Source organism: Ovis aries, chromosome 3 (assembly GCF_016772045.2).
Source record: "Ovis aries strain OAR_USU_Benz2616 breed Rambouillet chromosome 3, ARS-UI_Ramb_v3.0, whole genome shotgun sequence".
NCBI classification, from domain to species: domain Eukaryota; kingdom Metazoa; phylum Chordata; class Mammalia; order Artiodactyla; family Bovidae; genus Ovis; species Ovis aries.
This window is the reverse complement of record NC_056056.1, coordinates 8,966,309-8,987,992: the sequence shown is the minus strand read 5'-3', so window position 1 is coordinate 8,987,992 and position 21,684 is coordinate 8,966,309. Positions and strand designations below refer to the sequence as shown.

Below are 21,684 nucleotides of genomic sequence, written 5' to 3'. Positions count from 1 at the left end.
GCCCCCCAGGAAACAGGACATTTGCAATATATTCTGCCTTCACTGTTGCCGTGAGGCAGGCTTTCTGCTTTAGCTGAGATGAGCTTTTTTCAGCCTACTTCTTGTTGGTGTCCCCAGGGACCCTCACCTCGCACCCAGCCCACCTCCAGTGAGCGCAGACTCCTGCTTCCTGGGTGCCAGGCGCTCCAGGAGTCGTCGGCAGGACGCACCCTCCCCACACCCACTCTGGACTTGACAGAGGCGCCTCTGTGTGTGCTGTTACAGTCCCTGCCTGGGTGACCTCTCCCCTGGGGCCCCACAGAAAGGCTATCCTCCGTGGAGCTCGCCTGCACCCTCCACATCCAACACAACCGTACAAGTCGCCAAGCGGGCGCCTGCTCTCTGTCCCAGCTCCTGGGCGGCGTCTGCAGGAGGGGTTTCTGGGCTTCACAGACTGCTGACGAGGGAGTGTGGTCAGAGCACATGTGATCTGCTAATAACACTTCATCCAAAAGTCTTCGTCTTCTCCTCCTACCCTCAGTCTGCGATGGTGAAACATTCCCAGCAACTTATGGAAAAAGTGTACATTGACCAAAATGTCATGGCATCCAAAATCATATATCCTCTTTTTGGGTCTTTATACTTAAGTACCATAATTAACTAGGAGAAAATATTTTTCTTCTTAAAAAAGTGAAAGCAATTGACAGAACACCAGATGTTCTGACATTTCATGAATAAACAGTCCCTTCTGCTTTGCGAAGCTCCTCCTCCCCCAGGGAAGCTGTTGGGCAGGCAGTTACCATACGTCATTGTTAGTCATTGTGGTGGAAGGTCGGGTTCAACTAGACCCAAGCTAGAGGGGCCCCTACGACTCACTTAAAGGGTCAGGGTCACTTCTGTGGTTTTTTTTCTTCCTTTGGGGCAGTTCTGTTTTTGCTTTTTGCAGGAATTTGTTTGTTTGTTTGTTCAAATATTTATCCAGGGTATGTCTAGGGAGGGATCTCTTTCCTGGGACCTGGGACACACTCCTTGGGAAGATGCCCTTCCCTAGGTCAGTTCTGTTCTCAGGCCCCCCACATCTGTATGTCCTTTCTATCCTTTAGAACTGAAGAGAGTGGCTAAGGCAGGGACTTTCCCGTTTCTATCTCATATACCACTGGCTCCTCTGGGGTCTCCCATGGGAACCCAAAGATAATTGATAATTACAAAGTAAGCCTGTACTAGAGTATTATTTTTTTAAAGCAGTTTTTTGCCCTTAATTATTTGTATGACTAATGCCTCTGTTGAATGTTTCTGCCGACTTGTATACATCATGATATCGGGGACCATGCCTGACTATATGCCTGTGTCTAGAATGTGGGATGTGTGAAAGTCACTCAGTCATGTCCGACTCTTTGCTACCCCATGGACTATACCATCCATGGAATTCTCCAGGCCAGAATACTGGAGTGGGTAGCCTTTCCCTTCTCCAGGGGATCTTCCCAACCCAGGGATTGACCCCAGGTCTCCCACATTGCAGGCGGATTCTTTACCAATTGCAGCATTCTTTACCAGCTGAGCTATCAGGGAAACCCAGAATGTGGGAAGCGCTCAGTAAATATTTGTAGCACGAATGCCCTTTCATGCTGGACATCACTGAGTGGGCTGATCTCTAAAGCGCCCTCTGTTGATGTAGCCAGGAATGAATGTCTCAGTAAGGGTAGTGTTCCCAGGTGGCTCGGTGGTAAAAGAACCCTGCTGCCAATGCATGAGGTGCAGGAGATGCCAGTTTGACTCCTGGGTTGAGAAGAACCCCTTGAGGAGAAAATGGCAACCCACTCCAGTATTCTTGCCTGGAGAATCCCATGAACAGAGGAGCCTGGCAGACTCTAGTCCATGGGGTCACAGAGTCAGGCACGACTGAGCAATTGAGTATGCAAGGGCAGCATTGGCCCCAAACCCTGGTAGAACGGCAGTGCCCTGTAGAGAGGAGAAGGCAAGACTGAGAAAAGCTGGTGCTGCAGAACCAACCAGAGTAGAAGTCTGGGTCTCATGGAGGTGACCAAGAGCCCAGAGTCATGGGGGTCAGGTTTTTTGAATCATTTCCCAAGGGTGTTGAGTCCAGCAGGCAGGGGAGAGGCAGCACACACAGAGTAGGTGTGGGTGGGCCTTCCAGCCTGATGCCTGACCCCAGCCAGTGGCAGCTGAGTTCCCCTCCAACCTCCCTTCCCACCCAGCATGCAATCCCAGAACTAGCAAGGGCATGGCTACTTCTGGCGCAGGTGCTTTGCCTGCCCGGGTAGGATTGGCTCCCAGGCTCCACTGGGGTAGCGTCCCCTACAGACACATACCGTGGCCCAGGACTGGGAAAGGCCTGGCTGGCCCTGGACCTGGCTGGGCCAAGGTGGACCTTATACACAGCGTGACCTGGAGAAAGGCACCATAGAGAGCCCCCAAGGTGGAGCCGCAGGAACCCCTGCTCCCTGAATGCTGTTTCCTGGGACAGGCCTACAAGACTCATCCTCACGTCTCCATCATGAAAGGCAGGGAGAGATCCAAACACCTGAGCTTGAAAACCCCAAATCAGTTCTTAGATGTCTCCTTTCTTCCCAAGGGGCCCAAGGAGAGTCTTTCGGTATTTCATTTCAGCAGAATCAGAAAAGAATTTGCTTTCAGAGAGCGAAAATCAGTTTGGATCTAGCCAGCCCTCCACAAATCTGTTGCTCCTTTCCCAGAGAATGCAGGGATTGGTGATTGAGGTTTAGAATGTCGTGTTTTATTACACAGTTTCCATTGAGTAATGACTGAATCTGACAGCTTTGCCTCTGCCTCCATGATTTTTTTGTTTTGTTTCGTTATACTTAAAGACTAGGTGAAGTGTGGTCACAGATGCTGTGAGCGCATTTGGGGAAGTGGAAAATACTTTGGTGATTGAAGCAGCCGTCCGTGAGCTCACTCTCTGGCTGGGATCCTGGCGGCCTCGGACGTCCAGGGAGCTTTTCCGTGCACAGTAGCGCAAGTCCCTGAGCCAGGGTTGGAAAGACAAGCTGGAGAGTGTTTTGCTTGGCACGTGGGCAGCCTCGGTTCTACCCAACATGAGGCAGGTTTCCGAGGCTTTCACTGGGGGGAATCATCTTGCATTTCCTTTTGGTGACGTTAGCTACTCTGGAAACCCTTTCCAGCCCTGAGAAATATGGGTATTTAGCTTGGAGACACCAGAACTACAGGGCTGACCTTAACGGGGTGGCTGTGGAGTGGGTGCTTGGCAGCCATGGCCACTCCTGTCCACCGAGCAGTGGGATAGTGGTGGCTGGAATGAAGAGCCACGTGTGTGCAGATAAAGACTTGGCGTCCTGTTTGGTCATCCCCTACCCTGTGCTGCACCCTGAGAAGGCAGAGATGGGAAAGACAGGACCCTGGCCCTTGAAGAGTGTGTGATAGATGCCGTAATGGCAGGAAGGGTGCCGAGTCTGAGAGTCCAAGGGGAGCCCGCGAACAGCCAGGAAAGGAGGCCGAGTGGGCCAGGGGAGTCCAGGGCTCTGCCAAACTCAGAGGCACGAGGCAGAGGGCTGGTCCCGGGAATTGCAAGGGGCCGGTGCCCAGCTGGAGGATCCCGTGAGCAGAGGGTGGAAGGGGAGACCAGAGACACAGGCGAGGGATGCACCCCAGAAGCCATGAACACCCACCCACTGTAGCAGGAGAGTCCTTGGGTAATTTTAACTTGGAGAAGGGCATGGTTTGATGGGGTTTTAGGAAATCACAGGGCAGAATGGATTGGAGGTGGAGACCAGTGGTGATAACAAAGTGTGAGCGATGGCCTGGAGACAGATCTCCGGCAGTCAGTAAAGGTTTGTGGCCTTTACATCAAAAACTGAAGACCAGGTCTTCAACAGGAGCCTAGAATGCTCGAGAAACCTTTGGGTCTGCTATTACATCCCTTCTCCTGGCCAAAAATGTGTGTGCTTTTTTGAGGAAAGAAAGAGACATTGATCTTGCTCTTTTCTACTTCCAAAAGCAGTACATTTTCATAGCTAAAGACCAAAAAAATATACAATTGTATAAAACAGAAAATAACCCTGAAGTTCGATCCCTGAAGATGGTTGCCATTAACAGATAGGACAAAATATTCTCTCTTTCATATGTGTGTGTATGTATAGTCACTCATACCATATTTTTTTTCACTTAAAAACACATTATGGATATCATTACATGTCAGTGCTTAGAAATAGATATTTAATCTTTTTAATAGCTGCATAATACTCCCCTGTTTGGATATGTAGTTATACATGTACATATATATTCATTCATTCATCTAAACCATGACATCTTTTATAATCATAAATAACAAACAATGGTGCAGAGACTATTCCTTGTTTATATTTGCCAACTTGTAGGAGTATTAGTATAGAATAAATTTCTAGAAGTGGAATTACTATATCCTGGAAAATACATATTTAAAATTTTTGATAAATACTGCCAAATTCTCCTCCCCAAAGTTTCTATCACTTTACATTACAACCTTATTGAAGAGTGACTATTTCCATGCACTCTGGCCAGCATTAAGTATTACCAATCTTTCACCCGGATAAATGGAGGGAAAAAATTCTTGTTTTAATGTATACTTCCTCAATCACTAATGAGGCCTGAGTATCTCTCATGTCCTTATTAACCATCTTCTATAATGTTGTTTTCCTTTATGGTGAGAGCTCTTTATATTTTGACTATTGACTATCTTATACATTGAAAATATTTTGCCTACTTTCAGCTTTGCATATGATCTGATTTTTTGATCATCCCAAGTGTGTGTTTAATGTAGTACAATATGTCAGTCTTTTAAGGCTTTGGGGTTGCATGTCACACTTAAGCCTTTGTATGCCCCATGATTATAAAAAAAATTCTCTTTTGTTTTAGCACTCTTCTTAACTATTTAGATTTCAATCCTAATTCATCTGGAATTTATTATATTTTAAGAAATGAAGTAGACATCCAGCTTTATATTCTCCTAAATGGATAACCAGTTGTCCTAGTACCATTTATCAAAGGACCCATCCCTTCCCTATTTACTTAATATGTTTGTTGTTCAGTCACTTAAGTTGTGTCTGAGACTGCAATGCGCGAGGCTTCCCTTTCCTCACTATTTCCCTAATTTTGCTCAAACTCATGTCCATTGAGTTGGTAATGCCATCTGATCATCTTATCCTCTGTTGTCCCCTTGTCCTCTTGCCTTCAATCTTTCCCAGCATGAGACTTTTTTCTAATGAGTCAGTTCTTCGAATCAGGTGGCCAAAGTATTGCAGCTTCAACTTCAGCATCAGTCCTTCCAACAAATATTCAGGGTTGATTTCCTTTAGAATTACTGGTTTGATCTCCTTGCTGTCCAAGGGACTCTCAAGAATCTTCTCCCTCACCACAACTTGAAAGCATCCATTCTTCAGTGCTCAGCCTTCTTTATGGTCCAACTCTCAGACTGATACATGGTTACTGGAAAAACCATAGCTTTGACTATATGAACCTTTGTTGGAAAAGTGATGTCTCTGCTTTTTAATTCATTGTCTAGGTTGGTCATAACTTTCCTTCCAAGGAGCAGCATCTTTTAAATTCATGGCTGCAGTCACTGTCTGCAGTGATTTTAGAGCCCAAGAAAAGAAAATCTATTACTATTTCTACTTTTTCTCCTCTATTTGCCATGAAGTGATGGGACCAGATGCCATGATCTTAGTTTTTTGAACGTTGAGTTTTATGCTAGCTTTTTCACTCACCTCTTTCACCTTCATCATGAGGCTCTTTAGTTCCTCTTCACTTTCTGCCATTAGAGTGGTTTCATCTGCACATCTAAGGTTGTTGGTATTTCTCCCGACAATCTTGATTCCAGCTTGTGATTCAGCCAGCCTGGCTTTTTGCATGATGTATGCTGCATATAAGTTAAATAAGCAGGGTGACAATATACAGCCTTGACATACTTCTTTCCCAATTTGGAACCAGTTTGTTATTCCATGTCCAGTTTTAACTGTTGCTTCTTGACCTGCATAGAGGTTTCTCAGGAGGCAGGTAGGGTGGTCTGGTAGTCCCATCTCTTGAAGAATTTTCCAGTTTGCTGTGAGCCATACAGTCAAAGGTTTAGTGTAGTCATTGAAGCAGAAGTAGATGTTTTTCTGTAATTCCCGTGCTTTTTCTATGAACCAGTGTATGTTGGCAATTTCATCTCTGGTTCTTCTGCCTTTTCTAAACCCAGCTTATATGTCTGGAAGTTCTCGGTTCATGTACTGCTGAAGCTTGGCTTGAAGGATTTTGAGCATTACTTTGCTAGCATGTGAAATAAGTGCAATGGTACAGTAATTTGAACATTCTTTGGCCTTATTCTTTGGGATTGGAATGAAAGCTGACCTTTTCCAATCCTATGACCACTGCTGAGCTTTCCAAATTTGCTGGCATATTGAGTGAAGCATTTTAACAGCATCATCTTCTAGGATTTGAAATAGCTCAGCTGGAATTCTGTCGCCTCCACTAGCTTTGTTTGTAATAATGCTTCCTAAGGCCCACTTGACTTCACACTCCAGATGTCCAGGTCTAGGTGACTGATCACACCATTGAGGTTATCTGAGTCATTAGGACCTTTTTCATACAGTTCTTCTGTGTATTCGTGCCACCTCTTCTTAATCTCTTCTGCTTCTATTAGGTCCTTACCATTTCTGTCCTTAAATGTTACATAGTTTTTCTACCAAATAAGTTTTATTCATATTGGTCTTACATATGTCTCTTTAAATTTACTCCCAGGAGTTTTATAGTTTTGTTTTTATGCTAAATCACTTTTTTTTTTTTACCATTTTCTAGTTGATGATTGCTGATACAAGAATATTAGTGACTTATGTATATCGACTTTGAACTTAACTGTTATTTAGTTGTAATATATTTTAGTTGATTTTCCTGGATTACTTAATTATGTAACTGATATGATTAATTATATAGCCTAAAAGTAATGACAGTGTTTTGTGCGTCTTTAATATTTACGCCACATTTCTTCTTTATCTTATCTCATTGATTTGTTCATCCAAAATAGTGTTAAATCATAGCAGTCAGTTCAGTTCGGTCGCTGAGTCGTGTCCAACTCTTTGCGACCCCATGAATCGCAGCACACCAGGCCTCTCTGTCCATCACCAACACCTGGAGTTCATTCAGACTCACGTCCATCAAGTCCATGATGCAGTCCAGCCATCTCATCCTCTGTCGTCCCCTTCTCCTCCTGCCCCCAATCCCTACCAGCATCAGAGTCTTTTCCAATGAGTCAACTCTTCTCATGAGGTGGCCAAAGTACTGGAGTTTCAGCTTTAGCATCGTTTCTTCCAAAGAAATCCCAGGACCAATCTCCTTCAGAATGGACTGGTTGGATCTCCTTGCAGTCCAAGGGACTCGCAAGAGTCTTCTCCAACACCACAGTTCAAAAGCATCAATTCTCCGGTGCTCAGCTTTCTTTACAGTCCAACTCTCACATCCACACATGACCACAGGAAAAACCACAGCCTTCACTAGATGGACCTTAGTCAGCAAAGTAATGTCTCTGCTTTTGAATATGCTATCTAGGTTGGTCATAACTTTTCTTCCAAGGAGTAAGCGTCTTTTAATTTCATGGCTGCAATCACCATCTGCAGTGATTTTGGAGGCCAAAAAAACAAAGTCTGACACTGTTTCCACTGTTTCCCCATCTATTTTCCATGAAGTGATGGGACCAGATGCCATGATCTTCATTTTCTGAATGTTGAGCTTTAGGCCAACTTTTTCACTCTCCACTTTCACTTTCATCAAGAGGCTTTTTAGTTCCTGTTCACTTTCTGCCATAAGGGTGGTGTCATCTGCATATCTGAGGTTATTGATATTTCTCCTGGCAATCTTGATTCCAGCTTGTGTTTCTTCCAGTCCAGCGTTTCTCATGATGTACTCTGCATAGAAGTTAAATAAGCAGGGTGACAATATACAGCCTTGACGGACTCCTTTTCCTATTTGAAACCAAGAATGCAAAGAAATAGAGGAAACATGTTGTTCCATGTCCAGTACTAACTGTTGCTTCCTGACATGCATACAGATTTCTCAAGAGGCAGGTCAGGTGGTCTGGTATTCCCATCTCTTTCAGAATTGTCCACAGTTTATTGTGATCCACGCAGTCAAAGGCTTTGGCATAGTCAATAAAGCAGAAATAGATGTTTTCTGGAACTCTCTCACTTTTTCCATGATCCAGCGGATGTTGGCAATTTGATCTCTGGTTCCTCTGCCTTTTCTAAAACCAGCTTGAACATCAGGGAGTTCACGGTTCACGTACTGCTGAAGCCTGGCTTGGAGAATTTTGAGCATTATTTTACTAGCATGTGAGATGAGTGCAATTGTGCAGTAGTTTGAGCATTCTTTGCCATTATCTTTCTTTGGGATTGGAATGAAAACTGACCTTTTCCAGTCCTGTGGCCACTGCTGAGTTTTCCAAACTTGCTGGCATATTGAGTGCAGCACTTTCACAGCATTATCTTTCAGGATTTGAAATAGCTCCACTGGAATTCCATCACCTCCACGAGCTTTGTTCATAGTGATGCTTTCTAAGGCCCACTTGACTTCACATTCTAAGATGTCTGGCTCTAGATGAGTGATCACACCATCATGATTATCTGGGTTGTGAAGATCTTTTTTGTACAGTTCTTCTGTGTATTCTTGCCACCTCTTCTTAATATCTTCTGCTTCTGTTAGGTCCATACCATTTCTGTCCTTTATGGAGCCCATCTTTGCATGAAATGTTCCCTTGGTATCTCTAATTTTCTTGAAGACATCTCTAGTCTTTCCCATTCTGTTGTTTTCCTCTATTTCTTTGCATTGATCACTGAAGAAGGCTTTCTTATCTCTTCTTGCTATTCTTTGGAACTCTGCATTCAGATGCTTATATCTTTCCTTTTGTCCTTTGCTTTTCGCCTCTCTTCTTTTCACAGCTATTTGTAAGGCCTCCCCAGACAGCCATTTTGCTTTTTTGCATTTCTTTTCCATGGGGATGGTCTTGATCCCTGTCTCCTGTACAATGTCATGAAGCTCATTCCATAGTTCATCAGGCACTCTGTCTATCAGATCTAGGCCCTTAAATCTATTTCTCCCTTCCACTGTATAATCATAAGGGATTTGATTTAGGTTATACCTGAATGGTCTAGCAGTTTTCCCTACTTTCTTCAATTTGAGTCTGAATTTGGCAATAAGGAGTTCATGATCTGAGCCACAGTCAGCTCCTGGTCTTGTTTTTGTTGACTGTATAGAACTTCTCCATCTTTGGCTGCAAAGAATATAATCAATCTGATTTCTGTGTTGACCATCTGGTGATGTCCATGTGTAGAGTCTTCTTTTGTGTTGTTGGAAGAGGGTGTTTGCTATGACCAGTGCATTTTCTTGGCAAAACTCTATTAGTCTTTGCCCTGCTTCATTCCGCATTCCAAGGCCAAATTTGCCTGGTACTCTAGGTGTTTCTTGACTTCCTACTTTTGCATTCCAGACCCCTATAATGAAAAGGACATCTTTTTTGGGTGTTAGTTCTAAGAGGTCTTGTAGGTCTTCATAAAACCGTTCAACTTCAGTTTCTTCAGCGTAACTGGTTGGGGCATAGACTTGGATTACTGTGATATTGAATGGTTTGCCTTGGAAATGAACAGAGATCATTCTGTTGTTTTTGAGACTGCATCCACGTACTGCATTTCAGACTCTTCTATTGACCATGATGGCTACTCCATTTCTTCTGAGAGATTCCTGCCGCAGTAGTAGATATAATGGTCATCTGAGTTAAATTCACCCATTCCAGTCCATTTTAGTTCGCTGATTCCTAGAATGTCGACGTTCACTCTTCCCATCTCCTGTTTGACCACTTCCAATTTGCCTTGATTCATGGACCTGACATTCCTTGTTCCTATGCAATGTTGCTCTTCACAGCATTGGACCTTGCTTCTCTCACCAGTCACATCCACAGCTGGTTATTGTTTTTGCTTTGGCTCCATCCCTTCATTCTTTCTGGAGTTATTTCTCCACTGATCTCCAGTAGCGTGTTGGGCACCTACTGACCTGAGGAGTTCCTCTTTCAGTATCCTATCATTTTGCCTTTTCATACTGTTCGTGGGGTTCTCAAGGCAAGAATACTGAAGTGGTTTGCCATTCCCTTCTCCAGTGGACCACGTTCTGTCAGACCTCTCCACCATGACCTGCCCGTCTTGGGTGGCCCCCTGGGCATGGCTTAGTTTCATTGAGTTAGACAAGGCTGTGGTCCTAGTGTGATTAGATTGACTAATTTTCTGTGAGTATGGTTTCAGTGTGTCTACCCTCTGATGCCCTCTTGCAACACCTACCATCTTACATGGGTTTCTCTTACCTTGGGCGTGGGGTATCTCTTCACGGCTGCTCCAGCAAAGCCGCTGCTCCTTACCTTGTACAAAGGGTATCTCCTCACCGCCGCCCTTCCTGACCTTCAGCGTGCGATGGCTCCTTTAGGTCCTCCTCCCCCCTGCAGCCACCGCTCCTTAGATGTGGGGTTGCTCCTCCCTTTGTGTTTCTACCATGTATCTTTATCATATTAAGGAAGTCTGTTGCTAGCTCAGTGCTTTATCAGTAATAGGTATTGAAATTATCAGCGACTTTTCAGCATCTCTCAAGATTACTTGTTGAAATATCATTGCAATCCTGTAGTAAACCTATTTGCTTTATTGTTCTTCGATATACTGCTAATTTGACTTGCTACTATTATTATTTAAAACACTGGTAAGTTGTACTTGCCAGTGTTTTATTTGGATCTTTATTAATGATATTGGCCTCTTTTTTATTCCATCTCTGCCAGGTTTTGGTATCATGGTCATAGTCAAGCCATAAAAAGAACTGAAAATATTTCTGACTTTTCCTGTGCTCTGGAAATGTTTAAATAACTTTCAATTTTTCTTTCAAGGTTTAATGGATGGGTTCCATGAAGCCATTTGGATGCTGTACTTTTAAATCATGGTCTCTTTCTTAATCTTGTCTTTCTCTTTGGTTAGTTGAGGGGGTTTGCCTCTTCTTGAGGCAATTTTGCGAAAATAGATTTTCCTAATAAGCACACATTTCAACTACGTGTTCAAATACATTGGCATGAAAGTCACACATACACTATTTTAGCATCTCCCCCATATTTGAAATTATATCCCTTCTCGCATCCCTGTCATTGCACATCCGTTTTTTTCCTTTCTTTTTTTCCTCCATCATGCATACCGAATGATTATCGACTTTATTAACTTTTTCACAGAACCAACTTGCAGTTTTATTTATCACTCTACAGGACTTTTAAAAAAATTCATTATTTCTGGTTTTATATTTTTAATTGCTTTCTTCTACTTTCTTTTGCTGTGTCTTGTTCTTCCTAGTTCTCTATAATGAACACTAAATTCATTTTTTAATATTTCTTCGTTATTAATAGAAGCATTTGAGACTATGAATTTTTATCTGAATTAGGTGATTTGACTGCATCCTGTCTGTAGACAGTTTGTGATTATAATTTCTTATGAATTATTTGGAGTGTTTCTTTTCCTTTCCCAAATGGTTCACTTTTAAATTTTGCTTCTACCCGCCCCCCCCACCCCCGCCCCCCGCCCGGGGCAGGGGATGGAATGAAATTGCCTCAGGCTTACCATGTAAGTCACAAGTATGGAAGATATGGTTTCCACAAAGGAAAGGTGAAGGCTGTTCCCCAAAGAACTGGGGACAGGTGTTAGGCAGACAGACATGCCAATTTCTTCTCTACTGCCGATAGAGTTGCTGGAGGATTAAATTAGATAGTACATGTAGTTTACTTAGCACTGTGTCCAGTACAGAACCAACGGAATAATAACCACCAGGATAATGCCCTCTGTTCTGCCCTCCTTTAGTACTGGTCAGAATCCCAGCACATGGCAAGCAATCACGCAGCTCTCCAGGAGAACCTTTGCAAACAGTAGGTCATCCCATTGTCCCTGTAGGTAACCAGGTAGTCCCCAGGGCAGGGGGAGGCTGTGGTTGTGCCCTCATTGGACCTCGAGCCACAGGTAATTCTGCATGGGCTACAAGGCTGCGCTCACATGCCTTTGTGATTCATAAGCCCCAACACCAAGAAAAGCACACGAGGCCACACACTCCTCTAAGAAACATGGTCACTGACCACCTGACACGAATTGCTGGCCCTACCCACTTTCTGCAGACCTGGGAAACATCTGTCTTCATGTCAGCCAGCTTCCAACACCTTTCACTTGAGGAATATTCTTTCCATGAGATTTGTTCTGAAGTCCATGTTTTACAGGGTTGATACTAATTAGTGGGCCCCAATTAACACTCAGAGCCTTCTCCATCAGACAGGGATCCTGAGCCGCCCGCGGAGATCTCCTTTTGCAGTTGATGGCATCGCTTTGGGCTCTCTTTAAAAAAAAAAAAACAAAAACAACCCAAAAACCCTAATGAGCTGCTGCTCTGTTATTTCATTTGAAATTTATCAGGACAGTTTATGTGATCAAACCACGTAAGTATAGTTCCGGGTGCCAGCACTCTTCATTTCTGAAGTTTGAAAGTGTGCTTTTCAAAGCAGAACAGGAGAACATGGAAAAAAGTCTTTCATCTGAAACTTTGAAAGAGAGAGAGAGAAAATGGAAAGCATAAGATGGAAATGTGGCATATTTTTATGCTGCGGAGGGTTTTTTTTTCCCCTCAACACAGCAGAATTTTCCTCATTAAATAGATAGCTGTGTGAGAAAAACCAAAACCAGACTTGGGATGGAAGTGAGACGGGTGGCGATGGAAGGAACAAGAGAGCAGTGACTTTCTGGGCTGGTGGTGAAGCCCGGTGCCAGCCGCGGGCTTTGGCTCTGGGAGGCTGGGAGCGCCCAGCTCCGAGCAGGCTCCACGCCACCGAGCCTGGTGTCCGTCAGCCTGAGAGAAGGGTCTGTTCAGGAGAGCACCTCCTTTGTCCACATGACACCCCTGCTTCAGGGCCGGGGCGTCTTGTGGACACCCCTGGTGGGAGAGCCTGCATTCACCGTCAGGAAGAAGGTTTGGCCACACGCCCCTGGGATTGGGACCAGTCCAGCTGGGGAGATGTCCGCAGGAGAGCCAGCTGAGGGCTGTTCACCCCCGGCCCCCAGGGCCGTCTGCCTCACCACGGCAGGCTGGTTGGCACCCCTGTTGCAGCCACCGCAGTGTCACCAGGCCCTGGGTGGGGCATGGCAGAGGGAACAGAACATGTTCTGGGTAGCTGTGCATCTCCCAGGAGGTCGAATCTGCAGACAGGCAAGCCACAGGGTGGATACTGGCTGCCAGCGGCGTCCTTGGGTGGGCGGCAGGCCACAGGAGGGGTCTTCACAGTGCCAGCTCTGACTCTGGGACCCTCATCCCTGTGCCAGCCAGTGCCTCCCAGCTTTCAGCATCCATGTCCCAAAGCTTTATGGGGTCAGGCGGGCCTGAATTCAGATCCCGATTCCTACCATTTGTAAGCTGTGTGGTCTTGGACAAGTCACTTTTACTCTCAAAGCTTCCGTTCCCTTATCTGTAAAATGAAGAAATGAGAACACCTATTGTGCCCTGCCAGCTGCTGTGAGGTTGCAGTGGAACAAGCAAAGCCAGCCCTTTCCTCTCACAGATGGTGGCTGTTACCCTTGCGGTTGTCCCTCCAGCACATCTGCACCTTCCAGGGGCGGCTAGCCTCCCCCGCCTCGGCACCGTTCAGCCTCATGGCCGCCAGGGCCAGTGGCTGACCCAGTAACTGTCCATCTTAACAAGGTCAACAACACAGTGTCCTCTGCCGCCGTAATGCTGTGTAAATAGGAAAGGAGCTGAGATGGTCCAGCTGTGCTGTCCCAGTCGAGACAAAAGCTCCCAGAGCTGGCCGTCTGAGGTGGGTGGCCACATGTGGTCATCATCTGGGCGCCATCCATGGCTTACGGCAAATCCGGCTGGGCACATCTCACCCACTCCAAGTGGGGCCTTGCTGTGGAGACAGGCTCAGCTTCAAGGGCACCTCAGTGGTCCAACCCTGAGCTGAGAGGCTCGGACAGCCACTGTCATTGCCCCCAGTCACCATCAGGGAGGTGGAAAGGCTTCCCTGAGGCCACCCAGCTGGTTGGTGGCAGGGCCAGGCTTCCCAGTCTCCTGGCTCCGAGCCTCACACTCTCCTAGTTCCACCACAGCTGCGTGTCACGTGGCAGAGCTGGCTGGGCCCTCAGCCCATGGGGGGGCCACTGGCAACGGGACCTGGGACAGACATGCCACCACGGGAGGAGGTGGACAGCACGGCCACCTTGTAACGGTCAGTCCTCCTGGAGAATGTTGACCCCAAAGGGGGATACCGGGCAGGGAGAGCCATGGCCGGGTTGCCTCTGGGTTCAGCTGTGCCCCGTCCTGCCTCGCCTGCTGCCAGGCTCCAGAGAACCCGGGCTGGGGTCAGAGAAGGACTGACGGTATGGCCACCTGCACCGACTGGTATGTGTTCGAATCCTGCCTCTGCCCCTTCCCAGCTGTGTGGCCTCAGACAAGCAGTGCCGCGCTCTCAGCTCGTCTCTTCCTCCGTAGAAATAAAGTGAGTGAAGCAAAGTTGCTCAGTCGTGTCTGACTCTTTGCGACCTCTGGACTGTAGCCTACCAGCCTCCTCCATCCATGGGATCTTCCAGGCAAGAGTACTGGAGTGGGTTGCCATTTCCTTCTCCAGGGGATCTTCCCGACCCAGGGATCGAACCCAGGTCTCCCACTTTGCAGGCAGATGCTTTATCATCTAAGCCACCAGGGAAAGATATAAATAAAGTCTCCCTGAAAACAGAATGGTTATTACAAATCAACCAACAGGGCTAAGCTCTTAGTTTAGGAGCTGGCACATAGTGAGTGCTCAGACTCAGATTATAATCATCACTTGACTCCCAGTGTCTCTTTCTTAGCTCCCAAATGAGGATAAGAATGTACTTCATAAAGTTATCTTGTGGACTGAAGTAGGCCTGCATCCAGCTGATGTTCACCAGGCAGCTCCTGTGTGCTCTGTTCCAGCTCCTGGGACTTGAGCTCGTGGAGCAAGACATTTCCTCTTCGGAAAGGTTTACATAAAGTCTGAAGCGGGCATCAGACAGCAGATACAGGAACAGTCCCAATAAGTATCTAATTGCAGTGAGCACTGGCCCAGTCCAAGTGGGAGGGACTATTCTGATGATTTCATCACAGTTTAGGCTTTTAAATATCGCCAGTTATGGACTGATGACAATACTGAGAATTTTCCTGGACTTACGCAGTATTAACTGTAGATTTCCTGCTTTGGAAGCAGTTTCTTTTGTGGGAGTGATGAGCCGTTTAGATGCAGACTCTGTCAGGTGGTGCCGAGGTTTGGGGTCTGGCCAGGGGGCCTCCTTTGGGAGGCCCTCTCCATCCTCACATGTGGTGGCCTCGGCCTGGACTCTCAGGTTGGGGGAACGGATATGTTTCATGGAGTGGGGTGATGAACGACTGTACAGTGGGGTTTGCTCTTATGAAGTAATGGGCTCTCCATGCCCCCAGGGAACAGGCAGGGGCTGCGGGGGAGATGCTGTTCAGCTTCTCCTCGCCTCTGTTTGGAGAGCCAGGACCTGAGAGGACGCAGAGAAGCCAGCCGTGGTCCTCACAGGGCGGCAGAGGGCAAGCCTTCCGCGTGAGGGTGTTATTTAAGAAAAGATGACTAATTCCATGACCAGTGAGTGAGTTCGAACAGGCCCTGGAGCCAGAGAGACCTGGGTTCGAATCCAACACACTCCTGAGGCCTTAGGCCAGTTTCTTAATCTCCCTGAACTTTACTTTGCTACTCAACCCTCATCATGGGGTCGTTGGGAGGATCACAGGAGATGAGGAGGTTCCCGTCTTGTAGCAGATTCCTAAGAAGCATCGTTCCTCTCCTGTCTCCCATATCCTGCTCCTCGAGGCCCCTGCTCCTGAGCCGAGGTTCACTCTGTGGCTCAGAGCCAGTGGGTTTGGTCTGCACAGCATGTCCCTTATCCCCTCATCTCCTGCTCAGCACTAGGGGACGCTCTCTGCTGAATTTTCAGGATCGCCATTGCTGAATCCTTGGGGAGGTGACCAAGTTAGATTTTCAAACGGGAAGAGAAAAAACACAATCAAGAGAAATCATGAACCTGTGGAGTTAAACCTTCCGAACTCGGAGCTTCGATACAAGGGAGATGATTTCTACTTTTTTTAAATTTTGGAAACATGGTGCCACTAGAAAGAAAGGAAGTGGAAAGACTCCTAGGAGAAGTACTAGCATATGTTTCTGTGATTTAACAGTTTCCCGTAAAAAACGTGTAGCTATTTTAAAAGCAGACGAGTGACTCATGGTATCCAGCAGTCCACTGTGATGGCAGGAAGCACGTTCTCTGGGGAGGCAGGCTTGGGTTCAGCTCCCACCCCTATCGCTTACCAGCTGTGTGACCTGGAGCAAGTTACACATGCTCTCTGCACTTCCTTTTCCTCCTCTGTGAAATGGGTTTTATAAAGACAAATGACAGAGTGAGTGTGAAAATCAGCGCAGTGCTGTCCAGCCATGCAGGAAACCCATGCCTTGCCTATTAATTGCCTGGCTAGTTACATTTGTTGTAACTCTTAGTAGTTTAATAGGAAACTTCTAAGGCTATAAATTTTCCTCTGGTTACCACTTTGGTCTAATCTCATAAATTTTGTTACTTAGTGTTCTCACTGTCGTTGCACAGTCTTTGCGTAGACTTTCAATTTCACATTTCTCATTTTTCCTGTGAGACTTCCTTACAAGCGTGTGTTTAACAAATGGTTAGAATTTTTCCATATTTATTATTAAATCCTAGATGTAAGGTCAAAGAGAATATAATATGACATTTATTTTTTTGGAACTTATTGAGCTTTTTTTTTTAATAGACTAGCATATAATCAGTGTTTGTAAGCATTCCATGAGTATTTTAAAATAATTGTCTTTTTATTTATATAACACCAAGCTTTTAATTGTTACTTAGACACATTCATATAGAACACATCCATACATATATCTATAGATACATGTATATGTATTTTTTTTGTATGTACATACACATGTGCACACACACACACACACATTCTAGAAAAGACACACCAAAAGCTACCTCCACAGTTGTGGCTTTGTTGAATCCATTTCTGATTTTTGGCGCTTTTTTGCTTTGTATTTTTTGGTGCAGTATTGCTTTGTGCATAGAAGATAGTAATCATTACATCTTCTCAATCGCCCATGCCTTTAATTAATATCAGCCATTCCTCTTTGCCTCGTTCAGTGTTTTCTGCCTTCAGTTCTGCTTTGCATCACTACTCGGGCTTTTCACCAGTGTTATGGGTTTAGGGGCAGTACTCTGGAGGGGGGCTGCTGGAAAGCCATGCCACCCGTTGTCCACGCACACCTCGAGATTCTGAGGTGTGGCCCTCAGCAAGCCAGTCAGCTGCACCACGCTGCACAGCCAGTCCTCTTCCCCCATCTCTGGTTAGTGAGCTTGTCCCGAATTCCCCTTGGGGTGATGCCGTGAGGCTGTGCTGAGGCTCCCTACTGGCGTATCACAGCAATGTTTTTACATCACGCGTTATTTTCTTATTAAGCACCCTTCGCAGGAGAATTCTCTGTCTAGCCTTACTTCTTTGTACCAAGGACTATTGCTTTTTTGATTTCTTCTTTTGTTCCTTTATTTCTGATTTGGGGTGTGTGGGTGTGTGTGTGTGTGTGTGTGTGTGCGTGCATATAAGGAAAGATAGATAAACAAATAGACAAACAGTTAAGTGAATAAATGAAAACCTGAATTCAAGCAGTGTTCTCATGGGTATGACACCTTAGACCTATTAAACTGCAGTGGTTGATAAAACACAAGTATTCATTCATCCCTTTCATGTCCTGTTATTTTCCAGCTGGGTTACAGGGAATAACCCTTGTTGCTGGAAGAGTGTACGAACCCAAAATGCTAAAATCTTGCCAGCATTCATTTTGGTTGTTGCTCAGATGTTTGATTTACAGTTGAGTAGTTTATGTGAACAGTTAGTAGTCGGGATTGGAATTGAAGTCCAAATCATATTGCAGTTTTCCGTAAGTCACCGTGTACCTTCTAGCAGAGCAGTTCTGTTTTGTGCCGGTCTGATTAATGAACACCTTCCATCATTAAATATCTTCTTTGATTTTAGGCATCTATCTTCTGGATTTAATCTACATAGATTCTGCGTATCCTGCCTCAGGCAGCATCATGGAAAACGAGCAAAGATCCAATCAGATGAACAATATTCTCCGAATAATTGCTGACTTACAAGTTTCCTGCAGCTATGGTTAGTCCCCCTGGTTGGTGGGATTGTGAAATCTTTTGGGTGCAGCACATTTTCAGTGAGAAAGTTCTGGAGACCAGGTAGTCCCGCCCAAGGCTCCTCATTTTGATATCCTAAGCATCGAATGCGTGCTGGACCCATTGCCAGCGTGTTGATCTTCAAAGACTGTGCAGACTAGACGCCACCATCCCTGTCTCACAGGTGGGGAAACCGGGGCTGCACACACTGCGGTCTCCTCTCTAAGGGCACACGCCTAGTCAGTGGCAGAGCCAGGTCTTCCATCCATGAAGAGCTCTGTGGGCAGCTCCTGAGTGGCTCTCCTCCAAGTAGACTCTGGCACTCAGGCTCCTCTGTCACGTGGCTCCACCGCGTCCCACGGCGCCGAGTCCTCCACGGAACTCTGCATCCAGCTGGCAGATGCAGAAGAAGAGAGAATCGTATAAGAACGGGACTTCTGGGTCAGACTTGCACATGGCACTCTTTGCGTCTGTCCAGGGGAAGGTAGGAATGCAACGTAGCTGTGGGCCTAGAGGGAAAAGAGCGTTGACTCGGTCAACAACTAGCCAGGCTCTGCCACAGGTGACCAGATCCAAAGGGTGACCCTGAGGATGTGCATCTGAGATGGATGGAGGAGATATTGTTGAAGACGCCGATGGGCCAGCCACGTGGACACTGGGGGATGGGCTCAGCCGGAAGTCAGGTACCCAGGTCCTCCAGGAATGGGCCTGAGTGACCTGGGCGCCTCATGGCAGAAGTCACAGGGAAGAGGGGAAGGGTGGTACAGCTGTGGTAATTTGTCTCCGTGGAACAGAGCTTCACAGGAAGGGGAGGAGTCGAAGTCAGGAAGCAGCAAAATAGGAGGAGAAGAGACCAACCCTTCCTCCATCACACGGGGTGGGAGAAGCCAGCTGCCTTCACATGGGAAGGCCACTGTGGGGGTGGGGCACAAAACCCAAAGGTCTGCTCAGGAGAACCCCTTCAACAAACACTGCGGGGTGGGGGAGTGGCAGGCCCGCACTGGAAGACCAGCTCTCCTGCGCAGAGAGCGGGAAGGGGCCTGAGTTCCCTGGGCCCTTTCCGCTCCCTGGGGCCTCAGCACTGGTCATGCTGGCCAGCAGAGCAATTATAGGCTCGGCTCCAGGGTCAGAAAGATGCGGCTTCATGTCTCAGCCCTGCTTCTTGAAAAGTCTATCTCCTCTGAGGCTTTCTCATCAGTGACAACAGGGAGGTGTGTGTGTGCCAGGCCCTTGCCCCAGCGTTTGATCAGAGCTCAGGAAACACTCACTCTTACCACTGTTCTGTGTACCTGTATCTTCCCCCTCATCAGCATTGTGAAGCAGGGGTTCTTATCCCCATTTCAGAGACCAGAACACTGGGGCCCTAGAGAAACTGAATGACCCGCTGAGGATCTCACGGTTACTGGGCAGAGTCATCAGAGGCTCATCTTGGCACCCAGATGCACTGCCAACCCCCCACCCCCGCCCCAGGAAAGCAGCGGCCCTTCCCACCCGCTTTTACGCTCCTCCTCAGGGCCTCCTCCACTGCCTCCACCTCCCTCCTCAACCAGTTCTGTCCCAACTGGTGGAGAATGGCAGAGAGGATCGGGGAGCGTGTGGGGACCCCTCAGAAAGAGTGCAGTAACCATGACGGTCTGAGGATCAGCCCAGGACAGAGTCAGACAGCGCAGTGCGGCCGAGGCCACAGGTGACTCGGGTCAAAACTTCTCAGTGGAGTGACCTTGCAAGTTATTGTGGCTTCCTCCTCCGCGCATCTTATTCCTGGAAATGAGGCAGGTGCAAAGGCTGAGGCCAGATGGCTTCTAGAAATCACCCGGGGCAGAGCCTGGCACAGAGCAGGTGCTCAAGCATCGAGGCCCCTCCCCATCTTCTCAGGGTGCAGCAGCCAGGCTCTCAGGCTGTGCCCGAGTCTGGGTTTGGGTTGCTCACCAGGCTGAACAGGATCCATTCATTCTTGTCACATGGAGCCGGTGGGGTGGGTGAGGGAGACTGGTCCAATTATTCCAGTGGAAACCTGTTTGAGGGCACGCATCTGGCTCTGGTCTTTTCTGGAGGCCATCTTTCCTCACCACACCGCGCACCAAGACCCATCTTTGCTCAGCCAAGGAACCATGGTGACCTTGGGGTGTGGGGTCTGTGGCCCACCCATCTAGGGGGCATGCCTCGAGGGTCCACTCTATGCCCAGTGCCCAGGCCAGGCCCGGCCCAAGGGCTCATCACCAGCTGTTGAAAGACTGCCTAGATGTCTCAGTCCCTCTCGTGTGGGGCCCAGAGACAGGGAGAGGCAAAGACGGGGAGAGACTGAAGCCTCTGGCTCTTCTCCTCCTGCAGACCACCTCACCACCCTGCCCCACGTGCAGAAGTACCTGAAGTCCGTGCGCTACATCGAAGAGCTGCAGAAGTTCGTGGAGGACGACAACTACAAGTGAGTGCCCGCCCCGCCCGGCCTCCTGGGCAGCAGCGCCCACGCCCCGCCCCAGCACGTGAGTGCTCAGCCTCGGGCCCCGCAGAGCCCACAGCGGGGCTGCCGAGCGTCTCCTCCCACCCTAGTCGCCCCTCATCGGCCCCTCTGGACAGAGGACGGTGTTCCGTCAGCTTCGCGGCGTGACTTTTTCCAGTGGGGAGGGTAAAATTGGGGCTCCACAGTATGTGGTGCAGGCTTCATGCTCCAGGTTCTCACGATGGACTCCCCACTCAGAGCACTGAGCGGAAGGGCAGCTTTCTAGACTCATCTCCGGGCTGCCAAACAGAGTTCTCGAGAGCCTGTTCACGGACGAGGCAGCTCCCTGGGGCCCCCACTTGCTGCTGGACTCTCGCCACCTGGCGCTAGTGGAGGCTCCATCTCCATCCCACGCAGCACGTATAGAATACACCCAGTTCCCATAAAGACCCCGGTGGGCCCTCTGGCCTCATCTCCCCCTCACCTGCTCTGGCTTTCAGTTCTCTCTTCATCTGTGGCAGCTGGAAATTTATCCAGCATTTCTATGTGATTAGGGGGAGAAGGAGGACTTTTCATGTTGAGTCTGTCCACCATACTTTCTTTTTTTTCCTGCTGAGTTGTTATTGGAGTATAGTACCTTTACATGTCCCCCCATATGGATTGGACATCTTCTTGACTCATTTTGAGCTTGAGGTCAACTCAGAACCTCAGGGCTTCTCACACAGCCTATTATCAAGGCTAGTCTTGGACATCATGTAATTGATCTATTTCCCCCCCTAGACGCCAGCTTTGCATGTGTTCTTTTAAATCTTTTCTTATTGGTTGCTTCCAGTAAAGCATGCATAATCTCTCTGAATCCTGCTCTCCAATATATTGTGTAATCTTTTCCAGTTTTACATTTTAAAATGTGGTCAGCTTGATGATTTGCTCTTCATCTAAGTTGTTGGAAACTGTGGCCACTAGGGACACCTT

General features: G+C 47.3%; 1 protein-coding gene across 17 annotated transcripts in view; it reads left to right on the top strand.

The window, feature by feature from the left end:
* The window catches only part of RALGPS1 (Ral GEF with PH domain and SH3 binding motif 1), a 302,601-nt gene that overhangs the window by 230,274 nt on the left and 50,643 nt on the right, over window positions 1-21,684 (top strand). For all 17 annotated transcript variants that reach the window (XM_042245687.1, XM_042245689.1, XM_042245692.2 and 14 more), the window contains 2 exons: window positions 18,121-18,258; window positions 20,604-20,697. In XM_042245687.1, coding sequence (XP_042101621.1) covers window positions 18,121-18,258; window positions 20,604-20,697 — 232 coding nt within the window. The remainder of the gene's footprint in view (window positions 1-18,120; window positions 18,259-20,603; window positions 20,698-21,684) is intronic.